The sequence below is a fragment of the Halyomorpha halys genome, unplaced genomic scaffold (genome assembly GCF_000696795.3).
Source record: "Halyomorpha halys isolate HHAL.00 unplaced genomic scaffold, Hhal_1.1 Scaffold918.1, whole genome shotgun sequence".
In the NCBI taxonomy this organism is placed as follows: Eukaryota; Metazoa; Arthropoda; class Insecta; order Hemiptera; family Pentatomidae; genus Halyomorpha; species Halyomorpha halys.
Window position 1 is genome coordinate 774,311 of NW_027107889.1, and position 24,745 is coordinate 799,055.

At 31.5% G+C, this 24,745-nt stretch overlaps 1 protein-coding gene across 1 annotated transcript in view; it reads left to right on the forward strand.

The window, feature by feature from the left end:
• Window positions 1-6,790: 6,790 nt before the first annotated feature.
• Window positions 6,791-24,745, forward strand: part of LOC106687147 (prostaglandin reductase 1) — a 32,650-nt gene continuing 14,695 nt past the window's right edge. Inside the window, exon 1 of the mRNA XM_067046262.1 lies at window positions 6,791-6,939. Within this exon, the coding sequence (XP_066902363.1) occupies window positions 6,837-6,939 (103 nt within the window). The 5' untranslated portion in view covers window positions 6,791-6,836. The remainder of the gene's footprint in view (window positions 6,940-24,745) is intronic.

Sequence of the window (24,745 nt, forward strand, 5' to 3'; positions counted from 1 at the left end):
AATTAGGCTATAAGGTAGTGCTACACATATTAAAAAGTGTAGTGAGGTGTAGATAGTTGACCGCAGATTAATGATTGGAGAAGTTTGTCGGGGGGTGCGGTCAGCAAAGAACAACATAAATAAACAAAACCATATTTATTTATTTTATGCCGACGTTTCGACCTGAGTTTCAGGTCTTCATCAGGGCTATAGAACAAAAGAGATAACAACAACATTTAGAGAAACATACAATTGAAAAGGAATAGTATACAAACAAATTTAGAATTATACAAAATATTGAATTAAATCATAAATGATAAAAAGTTGATAACTGAAAATTGAATAGTAAAAAAAATTTAATTGATTGATAATCGTGGAATTTAATGGTAGTTGATTGAAAACAGTGACAGATGAAATATAATATCATGTAGGTAAGAAGATATGTACAATATGTCTGTCTAAAAAAACAGAAAAAATAAATAAATAAATTGAATCTACAAAGTGAACACTATGACAGACAATGAAAAATAGTGAGTGGCTTATATCTGAATTACAGTGTGAGTACTACCATCCAATTCCAGGATTATCAATCAATTAAACTTTTTTTACTATTCAATTATCAGTTATCAATTTTTTATCATTTATGATTTAATTCAATATTTTGTATAATTCTAAACTTGTTTGTATACTATTCCTTTTCAATTGTATGTTTCTTTAAATGTTGTTGTTATCTCTTTTGTTCTATAGCCCTGATGAAGACCTGAAACTCAGGTCGAAACGTCGGCATAAAATAAATAAATATGGTTTTGTTTATTTATGTTGTTCTTTGCTGACCGCACCCCCCGACAAACTTCTCCAATCATTAAAAAGTGCAGTACTCCGACCTACTACAACCTTTTCGGAACATCTTTGACTGCTCTATATATAAATAGCCCGATCTGCGGAAACCTGGCTACTCAATTTATATAATATGCTCAATTGGTTCCATAGTCGTTTCAGATAGTCGACACAAATCAGCAACATTTCCAGATATTCGGCATCCGTATTTCCTCGTAGCTATTACTTTATCCTAAATTGTCAATATAAATCCTTACGTTTCGAAAAACAATAACACTGTTATTCATTCTATTATATTATTTATTATTTTTCTTAAATATGTATTTATTATGATGCTTTACCAATAATTATTAATTATTGCCCTGGTTTGTGGTAGATTCTATCATATTTCACTAAAAAGTTTTATTTCTCTTTCGAAAATGCAGTCTGTAATCAGTATGCTATATTTACGAAAACTAAAACTAAAACTAATTCATTTCGTAAAGCGACCCTGACCGCATTAAGAGAGGTCACGTAAATGTCAAGATCTAACAATCGGGAATATTCTGGAGTATCTCTTTTTTTTTTATGACAGCAGCAATCAATCAGTCCAATAAACACTTTTTATTAGGATAATTCGAGGCAATGAGCAGTAGGAATGCATAGAACTTTATTCATTTATTTATTAATATTTACACCTGCTCAATAAAATACAACATGAATATTTGAGAACACGTGATAGTCTTGGGAAGGATCCATCCAATGGTGGTACTTCAATCGTTGATTTAAATTAGAGGATACCGTAGCTATCTTATTTTCAGACGCCTCGGAAGATTGTTAAGAGTGAGACATTAGGGACTAATGGGTTTGGATGGGTTAGGATTTTGGAGTGAAAGGCCGTGTATCTATTTCGGACCAAATCAGCGACATATGGGATGTTGAAGTCGTTACAGCTGAGGTTATTTATGACGTAATACGGAATTTCAAGGATTATACTGAGGATTTTGGATTGTAAGGATTGGATAAGGGAGAAATTTTATGGTTTGGTTGCAGAGAACTTAACATTCTGTAAGAAATAGTAGTTAATAAAATAACAATAAGAGATGAAATAAAATCAATAAGAAACAGTTTAACAGCTACAACGAACAATTGACTTAAGTACTGTTCTTGTATTTTTTTTTTATTGGAGAGTTTATTTTAATCGCAAAGACTGTTATAATTACAGGGATAATTCAATCAAAACGTTGGTAGTTTGATGTCCTATCACATTTTCTAAAATAATGTTTTGATATCATTAATCAGCAACATCACTATTATTACGCTGAATTAATATTCGGAAACAGTGCCTTTTAGTTGTTTTATTTTAAATATCCAGGTTCTAAGATAACTAGATAAAACAAAATTGATAAGGAAATAAAAGAAAGATTAAAGGGGTTAAATGCTTGTTATTTTTCAATTGCGAAATTTCTCGCTTCTTCTATTCAAAAATTTAAAAGTTAGAATTTCGACAACTTTATGGATGCGACTGGTGGCCTCTTACACTAAGGGAAGGACAGCGCCTCAAGGTTTTTGAAAATAAAGAATTACGTAAAATTTGCTGACCGAAAAAGGTTGAATTAACGGGAGAATTTAGAGAACTGCACTCGCTAAATATAATTTAGGTTATAGCATTGTGGAGCATAAGATGGACGTGTAAGGTAGTAGGGCTTAGTTATGAGCAGATCCTAAAATGTTAACACTGAACCGACGGGCAAACGTCCGAAACGTATGTGAGAGGACTGCATTAAAACTGATTTAGTACATCTTGGTTTAGAACGACTTTTGTAGAGAACGATTGGTGGAATCAGCATCGAACCTTCGGACTCGCTAAGTCTATGTATCATTATTATTTTTTTAAGTAAGCAATAAAATATTTTCCACCAAATATAGAATATCTAGGTTTCGTTTTAGAAGAGTTAAATATTTTGTTCCTGGAGTAGACGTCGTTATTGGTTTTATTTCATTCCATTTTTTGTTTTATTAACAATTATTTCATACAGAGGAATGTTCAACGGGTTGCAGATTTGGAGATGGTCGGTAAAAACACCTTGAAAACTCTCCCTTGTAGACCAATAATGACCTAAGCATGCGGGAGTGTGAGGAATCTTTGGACACCCTACTCATATATTTCGACTTCATAAAGTACCACATATCATAATTTTCCATTCCTCAGAACACCCGTCAGCTCCTAGTATCCTCTCCCGTCTTCTCCCACTTCGACTACGGTTCCTTGGTCTATGGAGGGCTATCTGCAGGACTGGAGTTGAGACAGAAAAGACACATGAATTGCTTTGTAAGATTTATCTCCCGCTGGTATACTGAGTTGAAGTGGCTCTATCCAACCTCCTCGGTGTTTTCCTATTCCAAGTTCTTAAAATCAAAAACCTACCTATATCCTTGATCTCCTCACTCTTCGTTCATCCATCAACTCATTAAACACCAGATCCCAACCGCTTGATTTATATATGCCCTCCTATAGAACCGCCTTCTTTAGCCAATCCTTCGTCATACGTACAACCTCTTTCTGGAATTCTCTTCTCATCTCCATTCGCCAATCCTCATCCATTCTTTCTTTGAAACAACACCTATTCCTCCACTTATTGTATATCCAAATCTCCGGATCATTGTAATCAAATAAATAGGCATATATTGATTAACATATTAACTACTATAACTGAGACATATAGATGCTAAGGGCCGGTCGCACCTTCACAGTTTAAACTAAGATTTCTTAAATTTCGGTTAAAATTAATAATTATCCCCTGCACCAGAAAAGTTGACTTTCAAATTTAGTGGTTAAACTGAGATTCAGAGCAAATCTACTTTTAAGCAGGTAACCATACAAGGAACCTCCCACGTTTAATTCTAGTTATATTTGTTATCTAGCGAAGGTCCAGTGTATTATTACGTTTCCTTTCCAAATTCAAGAAAATGGATTTGATCGAGTTAGACGATTTGGCCGACGACGAAGACGAATTAGTTGACCAGACAATAATAAAAAAAAAGTACCCTATCCACGACCAAATAACATATATTTATATATTGTAATAATATATTTACAGTGGTCGACGGAAGAATTCTTCAACGATTTCAACTGTGAAAAGTGGCTGTTGAAGCAACTTTAAATTTAACTGGATTCACAGTTTCTAACATTAGGATTGCTGAGTCGGACAGTTATCATAGTTTCAGGTAATCTTGGTGACCTGTTTAACAGTACTGTTTATACCAGATACAGGTCACTAAGTTACCGGAGTTTTACTAAACTCTTGGACAAATCTAAGTTATACAAATTCTAATTTCATCGGATATTGGTGCAACCAGCCCTAAATATCCTGTTCATATATACTATAACAGCTCAAGAAATGAAAAAAGTTTTTGGAATTATGGTTTTTAAAACTACTATTTGTAAATGCGTTACACAAATACTGTTGAAATATATTTTAATCTCGCTTAATATTATATTATACTATCGTTTATTAAAGTTGCCAATTATATGATATTCCGGTGTCTATCAAATGCTTGCAGTCTGTCATAATCTTTTGCGATCTCCATTTTCAGTTTCTCAAATTATTAATTTTCCAATTGAAACATACACAAATACTGTAAGAATATATTTTAAACTAGCTTAACTAAATTACGCTGTATTTTTTATGCCGTTTTATTTTATTATTATTTTGTTTTTATGACCACTGTCCTGGTCATTTGTTAGTCAAAAATGGCGTATGTTTCAAAACGTTAAAAAAATTATTTTTTCATTAGGAGCCGTATATCTTTAAAACTACCATCAACAATAGTAAACCTAATAGAACAGTTATTAGGGGTATTCATGATCTTTGGTTTAACATGTTAAAGCGTGTTAAATGGAAAAACTCATGTTAAATCGAAAAAAATTCCCTTCTTTTACCGTGGTAAAACGAAATAACGACGAGAGTCTGTTACTTGGTCTGTTAAATGGAGAATGACGTCACACAATAGACCAGTTGAGATCGCCGCCATTTTTGTTGTGACAGCTCAGTTCATTCGTGTGTTTGTGATATTCATATCCCTGTTTTAATTAATTAAACCAGAATGGATAATTTTAATGATACATTTGAGGAAAAAAAACAATGTAATTTCATTCTACTATCTGAAAATTTGTAAACGCTCGCCAGAAAAAAATCTCACTATATGAACCATGTAATTATTCTTAGGGGACATATGTCCTAGAATAAAGTTATTTTTTCATTTCATTTCATGAGCTAAACTTTCACACAAATTCCACTTTTCACTCACTCTAGGCATGTTGTAGTTAATTACTTAAATCAAAACTGAAGTAAACAATAACATGAGGGTCTGGAAGGAAGGTTATAAACATAAAGGCTTATACAATAAGTTGCTGAGAAAATCTTGAGGGGCTCTTATGCATTTAACGTTTAACATGACTTTAAATAGGGCTGCTCACAATCTTATACTTATAAAATTTAACATGGTAAAACATTTAACATTTAACACAACATCATGAATACCCCTAATATAGAGTATGTTTGCTAAAACGTGAACCTCAATAGAGTTATTTACGTTGAACAGTTCCCGAGACATAGTATTTTAAAAAGCAACATTTCATAAATTAAGTACTCAAAAATCAGTAGTTAGTGAATTTATTTTGGGAAATCTATAGCTCAGGAATCATTCGACGTACAGATGTCTATTAGCACTCAAATTAAAACTAGTTTAATGTACTATAAAGTTGTTTACGACGCTTATCTGCGGAGGACGTTTTGCAGATGATATTGTGCTCTTTGCAAAAGGCATCGAACAACTGAGAGAAATGATGAAGCAGCTTCTGGCATTGTGTGAAGAGGTTGGTCTTTATCCGAACTACCAGAAGACGAAACTAATTACAAATGACGTAAAATAGGAGTGTGAAATTAACAGCAATAAGTTGGCATATGTTGAAGAATATATTGATCTATATATTTATATTTATATCATTCACGGATGGAGGAGCGAAGGAGGTCCAGAAGAGATTTGCACTTGGAAAAAGTTTTGGTCCCTCAGGTATATTATGAAGGAAAAAACAAGTATTGGCATTAAAAGACAGGTCTTCGATAGTTGCATTAGCCCTGTGGTCACTTATGGATGCCAAGCGTGGTCACTGACAGCTCAGGAGAGGAAATTACAGGTGTGGCAAAATAATATTGGAAGAATTATTGTGAACGTGAGGAAAAGAGATCGAATAAAAAATGCTTGGATCCAGAAAGAAACAGGACTCACTGACACATTGAATATGACAAGATTGAGCAAATGGAAATGGGCAGGGCATCTCCTTCGATGCGAAGATGACAGATGGTCATATTTAAAAAAAAAATTTAACGTCTTGAAATTACTGCCATTTTTTATTCCTTCTAACTATACATGGCAGATTAATCAATTTTGACTAGTAATTATCCTTAGTTTTTATTTAATTAATAAAAAATTGGCGTAATAACTGACTTTTTTCCATCGGTCTCTTGAACTAATAGTTCGAACTCTTTTTGTGAATTCATTGAGTCAATTTGACACCCACTATCGTTCTAGGAGTAACAATAAACCTAAATTCTTTGGAAAGCAAATATAAAATACTTAATTTTACTTTGCTTAGGGAACATGGACATCTAGAAGGAGCGGTTCGTTATTAGTTATGTTACATATTACGTTTAACCGACACTTAATGTTGCTACACCAGAGTTAAATATAAACAAATAAAATTTAATTAAAAATAATCATTTTAATTGTTTATAGATTATAATTATTTGATTTTGGCCATATCGCAATATTTAATGTATTAAAATTTTAATTTATGATGAAATTTTGATGTTATTATTGCAATTTATTGGACTGAATAGAAAAAAAACTTTAATATGAGTAAGCTCTGAGTAGCAGATGACTAGACGGAATCGAAGAGTGGGGATGTCTTATATGGGCGTCCTTGATCCGCAGGAGTCAGTTACCGGCATTGTAGCGTCCGAGTAGCGTCGACCAAGATGAAGGCAAAGAAGTTCATCATCAAGAAACACTTCGAGGGACTGCCCAAGAAGTCCGATTTGGAGCTTGTAGAAGAGGAGCTACCGCCACTACAAGACGGAGGTAAGTCCAAAAATAACAAAATCTATAGAGATGAATCAATTATTTTAACATGGTACTCGAATTTGAATTAAAAATTCCTTAATAATGTATAAAGCTTTATTAAACCAATAATAAATTAATTTTGTAATCAATAAAAAACATAATTATATAAAGCATTGAATTAAGCTGATATTGACTTAGAGCCATGTACTGTTTCCATTTTGTTAGCCCTTTAAAACTGTTAATGTGATGTATATAGTGTACATTTATCAAGGACCGATCCAGAAATTATATTTGGTGATACGCAAGAATATATATAGATACTTTTATGAGACTTTATATTTGATTAAAGTTTATTATTATAAAGAAATAAGAGGAATCCGTACCTCGTTCAACTATGTCTGCCAAGACAAAAATAATAAGAAAAAAAAAAAATATATATAAATAATTTACCGTATAATTTCAAATTATGAAGAAGATGGGGTGAAGCGAACAATATTTGACAGTATGCTTCCCATTTTCTGTCAAAGTCTCGAAAGCTCTAAACTTGAACAGAGCTTCATCATGAAGCTCTACAAAGTGGGGCGAAATAAATAGTTAGTAACGATTTTTGTTCTGTTTTGACCGCACCCCATCTTCTTCATAAAGTTAGTTTGAATCTGAAAATGTTAGATTATAATTTTGTAATAGAGAAAAAAACAATAAATAAAAACCATCATATATTTAAAAATTTGATTTCATGATTTCTGCTATTTTTTTATGATATAAAAAACAAATTATTCCGAAAATCATAATTTTCTTTTTTTTAGAGGATGCAACCCCTCCCCTTTAGATACATCAATTACATTTATGTTATATTATCTATATATAGGGAGATGGTCAGGGTTGCGGTCAATATTGAAACAAAAATAGTTTACAACTATTTATTTTCCAACGTTTCGCCCCACTTTGCAGGGCTTCATCAGGGCTAAAAAGATACAAAATGAAACTATGTTAAGATAAAATGATAGAAATAAAAATAAAAAGATACAATGAAAAGAATAAAAAACAAGTAACAAAGGCAAGAGCAATAGTTTCATACAAAAATACGTAAAATATAAATTTATACTTATTTATTTGGACAGGTATGTTGTCCTATATCTCTCTACTCATTTATTGTCATTTTTTTTTTCATTATTATTATTTTTTTTATTTTTATTATTCTTTCATGACGTTTATTTTATCTCTTTATATGTATTGTTTTTTGTTTGTTGTTTTATATACATCTCATGCACTTTTTTAGCTTTATATTTTACGTATTTTTGTATGAAACTATTGCTCTTGCCTTTGTTACTTGTTTTTTATTCTTTTCATTCTATCTTTTTATTTTTATTTCTATCATTTTATCTTAACATAGTTTCATTTTGTATCTTTTTAGCCCTGATGAAGTCCTGCAAAGTGGGGCGAAACGTTGGAAAATAAATAGTTGTAAACTATTTTTGTTTCAATATTGACCGCAACCCTGACCATCTCCCTATATATCAATTTTTACGGTCAACTATACATACATATTTATATTATCTATACATGAGTTGAACGTAACTTAGGTCTTTGTTTTGTAACCTTTCAAGAGTATAGTAATAGTGTTTGCCTAGAGGATAGATCCCTTCCAAAAATGAAGTCACAGAGCGTTTGATATAAAGCAATTCATAATAATATTCTTTACCAAGAAATATAATATTTATTAAATACAAATTAAATTTGTATCGCTATAATCTATGAAGGGTCAGGGGTCCAGTACTATTACTGGACCAACAGCTGTGCAAAGAGGTGATTTGGTCAGAATCACGCTTGACTGCGAGATATTTGCCCAATTAAGAGTTCCTACTTAATGAGACTGGGTGGGAACCCACAGGGCTGACTGGCCGGATTGGAACCCGGATTCTTGGAGTTAGTATCAGAGTGCCTTACCACAGAGCTACCCATTCCCACGTTTGTTTAACACAAAAACAAAATAAATTCAGTGTTTCAAAATTTACCACTTCTCTACAAATCTTGCATTGCCTAATCACTACTCCAAGGAAACGTACTTTTGTATTAGAATTTTAAAACTTCCTAAAAAGAATTAATCTCTAGTGAAAAATCATATTCATGTGGAAGAAAATTACTCGAACGATTGAAAAACACTAATTAGTTGTATATATGAAAAATAATATTTACCAAAATTAAAATATGACTTTGTTTCCTTTCATCGTTTTGAATAATGTTTCTCACGCATAAATCTTTCCTAGAGAACATAAACAATTCAAATCAATAACAACTAGAGATACGTAATATTGAAGGTTTTTCATTGAATGTTTGTCAAATTAAATTTTATGTTTATGCGATATATAATCTATAAGTGGGTCAGTTTTTTTTGGTTTTGTAAAGGTTTATATTACGCGAGTTCTCTAAAAAATTTAAAACAATGTTTAGTATTTCTTGTTAATGTTGTAAGTGATAACAATAACTTCTTTATTTGGAATGTAATGCTGTACTTTTAAAAGGATTGTAAACAATTGCTGTCAGACAATGATAGCTTTACTTTATTTTTTTAATTAATATAAATACAATTTTTTTTTACTAGAAAGGGAATACAAAATATAAAAATTATTTTTGTCTCTACTTACCAGCTCTCTACGTTTACTCATTAATACAGAATGGCATAATTATTATTTTAATAAATATATATCCATAATTATAAAATGGAAATAACTATGGATTGAGTTATTTGATGTTTTCTAATTTGCGATAGTGTTTATATTGATTATTTTATTGTTTATTATTATAGATTATTTATAGTTATTATTGATATAATTGGAACAAGGTTCCGATTCAACTGGTAATGTAGGCAGATTAAAATTTAATCCATAGAGATGGTGATGTTTGCCTTTGTATACTGACTTCAATCTTCTAACATTCCTAATGTCATTATATCTATACTAGAATATAGTAGCTGATATAGCGATAATTGATATTAAAAAATACATAAATTGATGTAAATAAATGAACTTTGTTGTATATATATATATTTTCTCAAGGTAATCAAATATTAATATTTCCAGAATGTGATGACTATTAACGTTTAATAAAGTTGCCAAATAATATGGTACGTTAGTATCGTACGTATCATTCGTAAGTACGTTTCGACCCTCAGGTCATTTTCAAGAATACCTTCATATTGATGTAATTTCCTTTTTCAAATCTTAAAAATGCAGGCTAATTAATTGCCTTTGTCCCATATAACCTTTTCTAAATAATTTTTTACTAGATTTAAACCTTTTATAAAACACTTTTCTTCCTTCCTTCATTCACATTTGCAACTTAAATCAGAACCTACCTTCCAAGGTTTAAATCCTAAAAGGTTTAAATCTAGGAAAAAATTATTTATAAAAGGTTATATGGGTCAAAGGCAATTAGCCTGCATTTTTAAGATTTGAAAAAGGAAATGTCATCAATAAGAAGGTATCATAGAGAATGACCTGAGGGTCGAAACGTTGGAAAAGTTGTAAAGAATAAAGTTGAGAGAAAAAAGGATCAAAATTGATTTAAATTAAGAATAAATCATACCTGTCTTTAAAAAACACCAATATACAAAAGAAAATACTCAAAAACCTCCTTAATAACCTAACTAATATAGACTGTATCTTATTATCGTAATTTAGCTCATATCATATTCACTTGATATATATTTATTTAAAACAGTTATATTAATTTCCTATGAATAAATAAAAAAATTAATGAATGAAAAAAAAACAATGGATTGCAGATCTTACGATGTTTATGATTAAAGCGGGCTTAATCACTAAATTCTGTTTCTTCCCTTTATCGTAACTTTATAAAAGGATAATTATTTTGTTCATAATGTTAATATGTAAATACACGCTGTAAGGCCATGTTTTCCAACCCGTTGTGTGTAAGGACCACTACACCGGAAATTGAATCAAGTGTAACCCACCCCCACTCTTAACTTGGGACAAAGGTGGACCCCCTTCGAAAATATTTCAATATTAGGTTGCTTAAAAGTGCATTTAGAGTCTAATATAATACTTACTGCGCACAAATGTGTAGATGCAGCATAAACGCCCTAACACATTTTGATTTGTGGCCAAAAAGCTACACTCTATGGGTCGGCCACAAATTCATCCCAACTTATCCCTGCCAATCCAAATAACTCGTCAAACTACTTGTGCATGCAAGAATTTGCCGTAGTTTGGCAAAATTCTAGAGGCAACACAAGCGCTTGCTCAAACTCCCTCTATTTGTATCCAAAAAGCTATACTCAAAGGGTTGGCCTCAAATTCAGCCCAACTTATCCCAGCCAATCCAAATAACTCATCAACATGCATCTGCATGCATGAATTTGTCATATTTAACAAACGTGTAGCTGCAGCACAAGCGCTTGTCCAAACCCCCTCTGTTTGTGGCCAAAAACCTACACTCTGCGGGTGGGCCACAAATTCAGCCAAGCCAATTAACTCGCATAAATGCTTGTACATGCTGGAATTTGTCATATTTTGGCAAACATTTTATATTACTAAAGGCGCCTTCAGTTCTATAAAATGTGGATTTGAAACTGATGGCGAATAAGCTTGAATTTGTAACATATTTAATTTTAGGAGAACTAAGAATTGAGGAGAATCTACTAAGAAATTATTTTATTAAAATTTACCCGATTGGGTTTGTTATGATTAATGCTCTTCGATAAAAGATAATAATAATACATTTCCATGTTATTTCTATCCAACCTTACTCATTTGTTATCTAGCATATTGAGATTATATAGGATGACTTTGCGGCGTTCATCAACTGTTATCAGTTCGTCGAGTTCGATAACACCTTATCTTTATCAACAAAACTTTTCACATTTATTTGAAATACCTCAATATCTTTTAAGTGTTTATTAATTAAGGAATTTGAAATTAAATATACTAAAAAATTGGTCTCGAAAAAAGGTCATGTATAATAGAGGTTAGTGAAAAGTATAGTCGAAATTAATGTGAAAAAAAAGGCCTAGAACCTAGAACATTATTAACAAAAGTTTAGCACTTGTATCATCCTTGAGGATCTGGAATAACTGGTATAAGAAACTTAAGAACGTGAAGAGTTTTATAGCTCATTTATTAGCCAATTACCTGTTTTTATGAGTTTACGATTTACTTCTGGCAGTGACTCGATAAAAATGAAAATTTAGAATCCATTCATTCGTGAATCTTAAAATATTTTTTACAACAAAATATTTTGCCCTTAAGGTTCTGCAATAACTGACATAAATTGTTCAAGTATTAACAAGTTTACTCTAGTTCAAAACAAGACAAAAATGAGAAAAAATGAATGATAAATTAACGAAAATTTAATTTTTTTTCTCTTCAATAAAAAGAATTTTGTTGTGCTCTTGAAATATTTAAATATCAACTTTTAAAGGATGTTGACCGTTCCTGTTTTTTTAAAAATGAATTATTTTCTGATAGAAAATGCGAGTTAGCTGTTGGTAAAATACAGTATTATCACTAAAGAAAAAACAAAAAAAAGAAGACGATGATTATTTTGATTGCTGTGTCTAGAAATCGAAAAATCATAAGCGCAACTTTTTAATGGGTTAACTATTTACTTCTTCCATAAGCAATTCAATAAAAAAGGAAAATTTAGAATCGATTTATCCATGAATCTTAGAACATTATTTAACAAGGAAAATGTTGTGGTTCTAGAATAACTTACATAAAGATCTTAAGAACGTGAGGAATTCAATGCCTCAAGTATTAGAAAATGTACTCTATTTATTTATTTTATTTTATTTTATTTTTTATGACACTGAGCACTGAATGATTAATGAGCGAAAAATTTATTTATTTTTTTATTAAATTTCTCCCGTTATGCTCTCGAAATATTTTAATACCAACTTTTAAAGGACGTTCCTGTATTTTAAAAATGAATTATTTTCTAATAGAAAATGCGAGTTAGCTGTTTGAAAAATATAGTATTATGAGTATAGAAAAAACAAACAATATTTTGATCACTGTGTATAGAAATCTATAAATCACAAGCGCAACGGTTTAATGATTTAAATATTTAATTCCGGCTTAAGCAACTCAATAAAAAAGGAAAATTTAGAATCGATTCATTCATAAATAAAAATTAAAAAATACTTCTCGTGCAATAAATAGTCATTATGATATTGAGCACTGAATGGTATCAATTTATAATCAGGAGAGATAGTTGACCATGGATGATTTATACGAGGAGAAGATGGTTGGGGTCAAAATATAACACAAATAAGTTGAAGTAACTTATTTAATAGTACCAACGTTTCGGCCAGAATTTCTAGCCTTCATCAGGGCTAAGAAAAGAACAAGATAACAACCAATGAATATAGAAAATAAAAAATAAAATATATACAAAATGACATAAAGTAAATAATTGTACAAAAGGGAATTAATGAAATTAAAGTGATGAAAGAAGTGGAAAAGAAAATGTATATATAGGCAGTTGAAAAAGTAGGTAAAATAGCATAATAAAGGGAATAAAATAAAAATTGAAGTTATATAATGCAAAGAAAGATGAATATTTTAGTTTAATAATAATTTAAAAATTAAAATTATGGAAAGAAAAAATAAAATTGAGAGAAACAAAATATATGTAGCCATAATATTAGATAAAGAAGCAAAACATATGTTAAGTTTGACAAAATAAATATATAGAAAAAAAAAATTAAAACAACAATAATAATATATGATAAACATAACTAATAACGTGGGTAAGGAAAATTAAGAAAATAATAGAAAAGGAGGGGGAGGCGTAAAATAACCGGCTTTTTTATTATATTTTCCTTTTAATCTAGGTGTTAGTCTTATTCTCGTAAAATGTATCTAGTTGTTTGTTCTTGGTAGACTGATCTACTGCTGTGACTATGAATGATGGTCTGATCTCACATTACCGTCTAATATTGAATTTGTTTAGCGGGTCACTGAAGAGGATCTAGGAGGGTGAATTCCGGAGGGCGAATTTGTTGATCCGGTGAATTGAATAATGGTGAAAGGGTGAAATTGGAGGTGCAGAAATGAGAGGGAAAAATAGGAATGAATGAAACATTTGTATTTGTTGTACAGACCGGAATGAATTGTAAAAGGAAACTGTAGGGGTGAAAAAATTGTTTATTATATCCTATTATTGTATCTCTTTTTTTTCTGATTATACCATGTATGTGTAATTTATATATGTCCGATTACGGATTGATAAGTATGCTGTGTAAGATAGCAACCTAATGTATTTAGGCAGCATAGATAAATAAAGTATTTCTCTCTCTCTAGGGGGTAAAAAGAATAAAACATATAACGAGCTTGTTAGCTTGAAATCTTACCGCCAAGTGGCTACTACGCCGCGAACGGCCAGACTCAGAACGTTTCTGGTCGAAACGTTGGCACGATTGAATAAGTTACTTCAATTTATTTGTGTTATATTTTGACCGCACACCCAACTATCTTCTCTTCGTTTAGGTATCAATTTATGTTGTGCTCCTAAAATATTACAACACTACTTTTAAAGGATATTTACGTTCCCATTTTTTAAAAATGAATTATTTTCTAAATTTTCTATTAGCTGTTACAAAAATACAGTATCATAAAAAACAAAAATGTAATTTTGATGGCAGTGTCTTGAAAAATCAAAAGAGGAATCTTTTAATGGGTTACTTTTTTTCATAAGCATTATTTACTTTTTACATAAGCAACTCAATAAAAATAGAAAAATTAGAATTAGAATGGAATTTCATTAATGAATCTTAGAGCATTATTAAAAACAAAAGTGTTGTTCTTGCAATATATATTAAAAAAAAAAAAGAATATCGTATCATAAGAAATAAAAACAAATACAGCAAATTTCTACATACTGATTTATAATTTAAATTAATTATTATATCAGTTAATTTTTTTCATAGGTAAATCAAGGAAGTTTAGTCATTTAAAAATTCCTTAAAATTTTGCATATGTTAAACAAAGCTAAGCTACTCTTTGTTCTAAGTTCAAGTTTTTAAGAACAAGGCCAAGATGTTATATAAAATCCTACGTACTTTTTAAGATCAATCCGTTAAAACACCACTTCCTAAAGAGGGTGCCACGGCCTTGGTAGTCCTAAGTATATAGCATGGGTCCTAAAGTGAATGCTACTTTCTCAAAATATCAATAAGTAAAAAATATAAATTAAAATAGCCAGTATGCAATTCATTCCAAAAGTTAGTTTGCACTGTTTTTTTCTTATCTATTTACATACTTAGCCGCTCTTAGGATAATTATAGTGACATTGTATATATTTAGCTCGATAAGGGTGGTGGGAAATTTTTTATTTAGCAAAACTGCCGCAAAATTTACCAAAACTCAATTCCGTTTGTCAATATAGGCCTTTTTAGGGGTATTCATGACGTATTAAATGTAAAATGTTATAAAAATAGGATTGTGAGCAGCCCTATTTAAAGTCATGTTAAATGTTAAATGCATAAGAGCTCCTAGCGGATTTTTTGAGCAACTTGTTTTATAACTTTCCTTCCAAAACTTCATGTTATTGTTTACTCATAAGTTTTGATTAAATAATTTATTACAACTTGCCTAAAGTAAGTAAAATGTAGAAGTTTTGTAAATGTTTAGAAGCTGAGTTACTTGTTGATCTTCTAACATGTGAGGAAAAGAATAGAAATGAGCTAATTGACAACTGTCATTACATTATTATTATTGTCATCCATTGCTTTATTAGTTTTAAAAACATCCAAAACAATACTAATATGATCAAAAAACCCAAACCATGTGCAAGTAACCTAACACAACAATGAACAATACGGTGAAGAGCTCAGCTGGTCTATTGCGTGACGCCATTCTCCATTTAACAAACCTAGTAACATATTCTGAACCATGTTATATGTTATATCGTTTTTAACTTGGTAAAAGAAGGAAATATTTCTCCATTTAACACGCTTTAACATGTTAAACTAAAGATCATGAATACCCCTATTATAATAATAATAATCTTTACTTATTCTGGGATTGATCCCTTTAGAATAATATAAAAGGCGTTAAAATTAGACTTCAGAGCCTTAGAGTAAAATACAAAATAAAAATGAAATTATAAAACATCGTAGAATATAATGAAAATAATGAATTTTAAAAGATAAAAATGAACAACAATAATTAACAGAATATATAAAATAAAATTCGAACAAATAAAATAAAACCATATATCATATCATAAAACATACGGTGACTTAACTTCTGGCAATAAATTTTAAAAAATCAAATACAACTAAACTAAAAATAATAAATGATAAGGTACAGTTTCTGCTAATATACATATTTATAAGTATAAACGAAGATCTGAAACATCAAATAGAGAAAATATATAGACCAATAGTATATTTTTTATTATTATCAAACAGGTAATAATAAAGAAAAATTTTACTAATCATTATCATAAGGAATAATCCACTAAATTAAATAAAAAGGAAAACGAAAGGAACAGTGTTGATTATATATTATAAATAATAACATGCTTATAGACTTTTCGTAAATATTAAAATATGCAATAATATTTATGTTAAATATTATCTCTCATTCCATCTATTCACATCTTATTTGAAACTTTTAATTGTCATTCTTCCGGAATTGGGTGGACAGAAGGTGGTCGAAGGTACGGGATTTGAAGGTTGGAAGGGTATTAGAACTACGAATGAAGGAGGTAATTATCATCATTATAGTCATATGATCAGTCTTTTGTAATGAATTAGAAGTTTAGACCGTTTTTTTCAATGTTGATTAAAGATTTCAATTCAAAGGCAGCCAACCTCCTGCTATTTTCTTATGTATCTGCCCTAGTATTCAATAGATTGGAATCATCAATAGTAATACTACAAGTGCCGAGAAGAAAAAAAGACAGTTATCTCACCCCAATTTTCGATTACTTTAATGAAAACTATGTATAATTACTAGTCAAAACTGATGAGGCTACCAAGCATAGGTAGAGGGAATAAAAAATGGTGGCTATTTCAAAATCTAAAAAAAAAAAACATTAATTTTTCATTTGAAGCTCTATAACTTTAAACCTATCAACAACACTAGAAAACCAAATAGAACATCATTTAAAGAACAGTAAATTTTGTTAAAATATTAGCTCTAATAGATCTATTTACGTCCTATAGTTCTCGAGATATACTCTTTTAAAAAGCAACATTTCATAAAAATGTACCAGAAACCATTGGACGTCCAGATGTCTGCCAGCTCTCAAATTAAAGCTAGTTAAATTTACTATAAAATAGTTTATAATGTTTATCTTTGTAGGAGTAGTAGTTTTTATGATATTTGCCAAAATAAACTCTAAAAATGTTAATTTATAGTTCGTATAAAATCTTGGATTTATGAAAAAATTTATCGCTACAGCCGCTAGACGCACATATATCTGCCAACACTCAAAATAAAGCAAATTTAACTTACTATAAAGTAGTTTAGGACAATTATCTTCGTAGGAGTAGTAGTGTTTATGATATTCACTTATGAATACAAATTTTGCAAATGAAAATGTGTCCGAACCACTATAAATCAATTTATTTTAGTAACTTTCATGAAAACTACTTCTCCTACAAAAATAAACGCCATTAACTACTTTATAGCCCATTAAACTAGCTTTAATTTGAGTGCTAATAGACATCAGTACTTCACATAGTTCCTGAGATATAGATTTTTCAAAATAAATTAAATAACTACTCATATTTCAGTACGTTCCATATAACATTTTTATGAAATGTTGCTTTTAAAAAAGCTATATATATCTCGAGAACTATTGAACGTAAATAGCTCTATTAGGGCTTATATTTTAGCAAATTTACTCAACTTTAAATGATGCTCTCTTAGATTTTCTATTGTTGTTGGTAGTTGTGAAGATAATAACTAGTAATTATACCTAGTTTTCAATTAAGTAATCAAAAATTTGGGTGAAATAAATGCCTTTTTTCTCCTCTTGGCTCTTGTACTATAATGATTCGGGCTATTTTCATATCCGTGTGTAATGGTCCGTTATTATTTACTCTAGGTTTTCTTTGGTATATAGCAATAATAAGAAAGCTCATAGCTCTGTAGTCGTGAGGTTCTATCTTGGGATATGTTTCTATAACTTTCCTGTATTTAACATTTACATTTTATCTTCAAAGTGTGTCGCCATCGACTTGTTGTCATAGGCATAGTCTAAGGGGGAAGAAGGGGTGTCAAATGCATACTATGTTTATAAGTGTATTAACATAATATGCATTTCACACAATATTTATTATTGTTATAAGCAATAATGAGAAAGCTCATAGCCCTGCCAATCCCTAGGTTCTACATGTATTTCAGAGAAATATTTTGGCCATATTATCATGCCCCATTAAGCAGCCTTATAGGGAAAATAAATATTTTCTTGTGTTTCCATGGTTGTTATGACAATTGTCATCTCCTTTGACTATCGTCATAACAGCCATGGAATCACGAAAACATCGCAATAGGTAGTTTTTTACTTGACCTATAAATGGAAATATAGATAGAAGAAATATAACATCTTTTACAAAAAAGAAGTTTTCGTTTAGGAAAGATTAATTTCAATTTCAGGAATTTGAGTAGTAGTTGCGTACCGTACCAGATTTTTTTAATGCTGTAAAAAGTGAAAAAACATCTGATGCTTTTTTTTTACCATCAGAACTCCATATAAACAGAAATTATTATTCTAATTAGTGTTTAAGGGAAAATTGTGTGATGCGCGAACCATATTTATTTTCTTTGAAGACAATTCAGTAATTAACATCATAGGAACCTCGAGAATAGATTTCTACCAGCAAAGGAAAAATTAAAAACAATTAGTTGTTAAGAGAACCTCCTTTTTTATTTTTATTTTATTTTTTTCCCGATCCCTCTAAAACAGAAAAAAAAACTTGAATTAATATATTGCATTACGTAAGAATAACATAAATCTAATTGAATACAACTTTTTTTTACCATTGGTTCTTGAAGGTGTCCAAGTGAAATATTTAACTGTAGTTAGATGTGACCGTTCTGTGAAGAGCTCTACTTCAATCTTTGGAGATAAGGGCCTCAGGGTGGAGATGGAAAGGAGGTTCAAGAGAAGAAGGGACTTGAGGTAGAGTGATGGGGCCCTTCCTACCTTGCCACCTCGCAGGAAAGAGGGATAGGGTAAGAGTCTGGAAAGGTGGATTGAAGGATGCAAGGAGGTTGTCAAAGAACTTAATGTATCTTCGTGTGATGTGTTGTTTTACAGTTTCCAGTTGTAGTTCGTGATGTAAGTGAGTCATGTTATGTCTCTCCAGTGAAGTGTCCCTGCAGATCTTCTGTCACATTCTGTTGTAGTGACTTCAGGGCTGTTGGGTATAGGAAGTGCAGTAGTGATGCACCGTGTTATAGTGCTGGTCTCAGTATGTTTTGATGAGCTTTGTTTACCAGTAGTTAGAGTATGAGTGACAGTCCTTGTGAATTCTGTATTGTATGTGTGATGAAAAAGAAAGGTGAGACTCTTGTTAAGATGGAGTAGAACACCTCAGGGAACTACCGGCCCACTGGGGAAGCGGAGAAGAGAATACAATCCATGAACATCCACCAGGTACCTCAAATCCACATAGAAGAAACAGACCTCCTAATTCAAAATTAAATAACACACTAACAATTAAACAATTACAAACTACCACATATACATACACCTACACCTATATGTATGTATTAAATTACTTATTTCGTCAGGGAGTACGAAAAAAAAAAAATCGGTTTTTCAACGAAAAATAATACTATCATATCATTTACTACTCTATAATGAGTAGTAATACACTAAAATGAGTTTTCGATCTTTTTTTTCCTACCCCACAGGAAGTGGGCTATTACGCCATTTTCCCTCTCACAGCCCAATACAATTTTACTCTTCTTCTTATTTGGTCCGCAGCCTGCTGAAGATCGTGTTTTTGGCGCAGATCATGTCCTGTTACTAGCCGGAAACAAGCCACTCTCTTAGCTCTTTTAAAATTGCAGGGGATCAGTTTATCCTTATGTAGTAGGCTCTCCCATTTCTTTCTTTCCGCTTGAACTTTGTGTCTTGCGCTTGTCCTGTCCTCACAATAAGAACTTATCATTGATTTTATTGTTCTGCAGGAAAGTGGTTGAACAGGCTGGTTCTCTGCACAACCGAGCTTGTTCATTAGCATTTATACCAACATGAACTGGTCTCCACTGTAGAACTATAATCCTTTTCTTCATGATAGCAGCCATGTTTCTGCACTTTTCTTCCGTGGGTGACCCTGCGGCACCTGGTGTTGTTAATTTTTGTATTACGGCTTGGGAGTCGCTCAAGATTACAGTGTTGTCATCGCATTCAATAGTGGCTTCCATGGCAAAAAATTGTTTTTTTTTTCTTTTATTTCTTTAAATTAATCATCAAATCCTTTTATATTTTATATTTATCCATTTTTCATTACCAGTAAGAATGTGAGTTAGGTATTTTTTCTAATAAACAATATTAATTGTACTTTAGAGGAAGTTATTTTAAATTAGGACTTAAGTCCTATCAGACTATTTCAACCAAAATAAAACCTATCCGTTATCAAAGACCGAATAATTTTCCATTGACATACCGATTGTTTATACTTTATCTAAATTGTTTATAAATTATCAAATAAAACAATAGCGAAACAAAGCAGGGCCTGCTAGTTATAAATCGTAATAACTTGGCCGAAATATTAATGCTTGAGTTTGTTTTGCAACTAGTTATACTGAACCAAGCCGACGATTACTATCCGAACTCGCTAGCCATGGCACAGACTGCTGAAGGACGTCCTGCGGGTAAACACCTTCCGATGGCATCGAGTCCAATGTTTGTGTAGATTCGATGTTTTAGAGATATCGATAGGGAATTAAAGAATCGAATGAATAAATTCTAAACTTTTTATGAACGGATCTCATGTTATCGTCTATTATAAAGCTAAAGTGATTATATCGCAAGGAAAAAAAAGTAATAAAAATTCTTAAAGTAATATTTCTTAGTGGTTAGTAAATTATTTTCCTTCATCATAATTCTTCTGTCAAAACCAGCAAAAAATAAAGAGCAAACACACGAAAACTATGGTCGATCAATATTGAGTGGGAAACAAAATAATAGTTATTTAGAATCATTTGTAAAAGTCAAATCGTCGATAAAAGTGTACCCTCTAACTGACAATACGTAATTTTCAAAGAGAGACAATTTTCTCAAGGATTCAAGGATGAAGAACTAAGTGACACTAAGTTTATCGCATATAATTGATGGAACTACCAACTATCAAACTAATTGTGGTAGTATGACAAGAAAGGTTAGTTTACACGATCATAGTGGTTGCGACTGCTATTACTATCACTATTATTGTAACTATCACCGCCACTATGAAAACTCTGCTTTAGAACACGGCTGTAGTTCGGTAGTCTCCTAGTTTTCGGATGCTATGATAATCTCTAGTACAGACTATGTTGGTGAAGCACAAAATTGTATATATATTTTATTTTTTTAATTGTGTATTTGTATATAATTTCTCATGTATGTATCCTTTAATCTCTCTCTCTCTCTCAAAAAAAAAAAAATTTACAAAAAACAGTGATCCTTTGTGTTTACTTTTACTACTTACTTACAGAGTACATAAGGGGTATTCATGATACGTTAAATGTAAAATGTTTTACCATATTAAATGTTATAAGTATAGGATTGTGAGCAGCCCTATTTAAAGTCATGTTAAATGTTAAATGCAGAGGAGCAACTAGCGGATGTTTTGAGGAACTTATTTTATAGCCTTTCCTTCCAAAACTTCATGTCATGATTTACTTCTAAGTTTTGATTAAAATAATTTATTACAACATGCCTAAATTGAGTGAAAAATGGAAGTTGTGTGAAAGTTTGGCTACTAAAGTTTGGTTGCTACTCAGTGTCTTGTTGATCTCCTAATTTGTGAGGGAGTGGATCAAGAAGAGCTAATTGACAATGACAGCTGCACAGCTAATGACAATTACATTATTATTATTATTGTCATCCATTGCTTTATTAGTTATCAAAACATCCAAAACAATAATAACATAATCAAAACCAGCGCTGCCGATTAAGCTCCAGCTTAACCAGACCTGCTTCACTAAGCTCGATAAAAGCTTTAGATTCTATGTATCCAGAACATCCGAGAATTTCCTGCATCCATTTGCACTTAAAAATTCTACACAACATGGGTATGTCAGTAACATTTCTATGGGTTCCAAGCCATGGAGGAATCGCAGGGAATGAACTGACCGATCATGCTGCAAGAGAAGCACTCGCGCTTCCAGGACGTAGTAAAGCAATTTTAACTCCGTCAGAGATATGCAGGCCTCTTGTAAAGGAAGTCAAAGATAAATGGCAATCTATGTGGAACGAAAGCCCAATGAGCAAATTAAAAATTATTAAAAAGGATGTCAAGCCCTGGGGTACCTCCAGTCGCAAATGCCTTAGAGAGGAAGTTGTACAGACTAGGCTGAGAATAGGTCACACGAGGCTCACCCACTCCTATCTTATATCAAAAGAAACGCCTCCGAACTGCCAGGATTGCAATAACAATTTAACAATAAGCCATGTTTTCCAACGATGCCCATATTTTACACCACACCTCAATAGCTTGGGACTAAGCCAAGATATCTCAAAAACCATTGGAGACAATGATAAGGCAATAGAATTGGTGTTTCGGTTTTTGAAATCACAAAATTTACTGACAAAAATAAAATAAATAAAATAATCAAATCAAGAAATAAATAAAATTTAACGAATATTAGCAACATTAAATAAAATATACATGGCGTTGATGACCAATGAAGTTTGGCGCCACTAAACAACCAAACAAACAAACAAACCAGAGCTGCCGATTCACTCGACAAATACCACTTTACCCGCACTTGGAGTATCGTTATAACTGTCGCTGTATGATTGTAACGGTCTTGATTGTACTGCATTAGCTCTGGCGTGACAGTTGATAGTTCAAGTGATGCAATGAAGTAGCTGTCACACTAACTATCGCGTGTATATGCCTTGACAGTGAAGAATCGTTCAGTTTCAGTTATTGCGACCCAAGTCGCAACCACTATCATGGTGTAACAGGTTGACCGTTACAGTCATGACAGTATTTACTGTCACGACAGTTTAATGTTCAGATCGTATTGGCAAACTGAAATCTGCCGTGATAATTGATAATGTCAGTAGACCCGATCACCCGACAATTACCTGCTAAGCTGAAAAATACCCGTAATCGGCATCACTGATCAAAGCACAAACTGTAAGCAAGTAACCTAACACGACAATAAACAAAATGGTGAGCTCAGCTGGACTGCTGCGTGACGTCATTCTCCATATAGCAGACCTATCAACTCAACCATATACCCTCAACCCTAATAGGGGTATTCATGATGTTGTGTTAAATGTTATATGTTTTACCATGTTAAATGTTATAACTATAGGATTGTGAGCAGCCCTATTTGAAGTCATGTTAAACGTTAAATGCATAAGAACCCCTAGCGGATTTTCTCAGCAACTTGTTGTATAAGCCTTTATGTTTATAACCTTCCTTCCAGACCCTCATGTTATTGTTTACTTCAGTTTTGATTTAAGTAATTAATTAAAACATGCCTAGAGTGAGTGAAAAGTGGAATTTGTGTGAAAGTTTAGCTTATGAGTGTCTTATTGATCTTCAAACTTGTGAAGAAGAGAATGAAGATGAGCTAATAGACAACTGTATTGAAAGTCACAACTAATATGGCGGCGATCTCAACTGGTCTATTGTGTGACGTCATTCTCGATTTTACTGACCAAGTAACAGACTCTCAGCCATGTTAAATGTTATTTCGTTTTACCACGGCAAAAGAAGGCAATTTTTTTCGATTTAACACGAGTTTTTCCATTTAACACGCTTTAACATAGATCATGAATACCCCTAATAATAGGTTATATCGTTTTAACATGATAAAAGAAGGAAATATTTCTCCATTCAACATAATTTTTTTATTTAATACGGTTTAATGTGTTAAACCAAAGATCATGAATACCCCTATAGTAAGATCAAGTATTGAGATCGTGAAATTATTATTTTCTCTGGCAACACACGTTTTGAGGTCTCTGAGTCCAAATAATCAAGTATTCCAGAATGATCTGTGTGTCTGTTATTATTCTATCTCAAAAACTTAAAGTTGTAAGAAACTTAAAATAGATATTTAAAGTGGGAACATGGCTGGGATGTGTCAGCAACTATTTCGACAAAATTTATCGACTGGAAGTGCCAGTTTATAGAATCAATTTTTGAATTTTTTTCGATTCTCTCGAAAATGCTTCTAACAATTTTGATTCGATTCAACATTTCATAGTACAATTAAATGAATGCTCTTTATTATCAGCTAGGTCTTGTCCCTCTAAAAATAGTTAGGCAGGGCTTAAATGACGAATTGTTTTTGTTTTGTTGACCGAACAAAACATCTTTCTCTAAAGTACCTTCAATTTTGTTTATTTGAAAAGCATAATCAGTTCTCAGTGTTAGCAATTATAAACAATGGATACATACGAAATATTTATGAATTAAAAAGAAAAAGGAACAAGGAAACATAGACATCCGATTCACAAGGGAAAAGCTGAGACCGCACCCATCAACTTTTGTTAAACTGTTGTATTCCTGAGTCCTGTTTCATAATGAAAGCTAATAGTATTAGTTGATAGTACAAGTGCAGAAACTAGTCTGGTAATAATACTAATACTTATTTTTTTCATAAGAGGGATGACT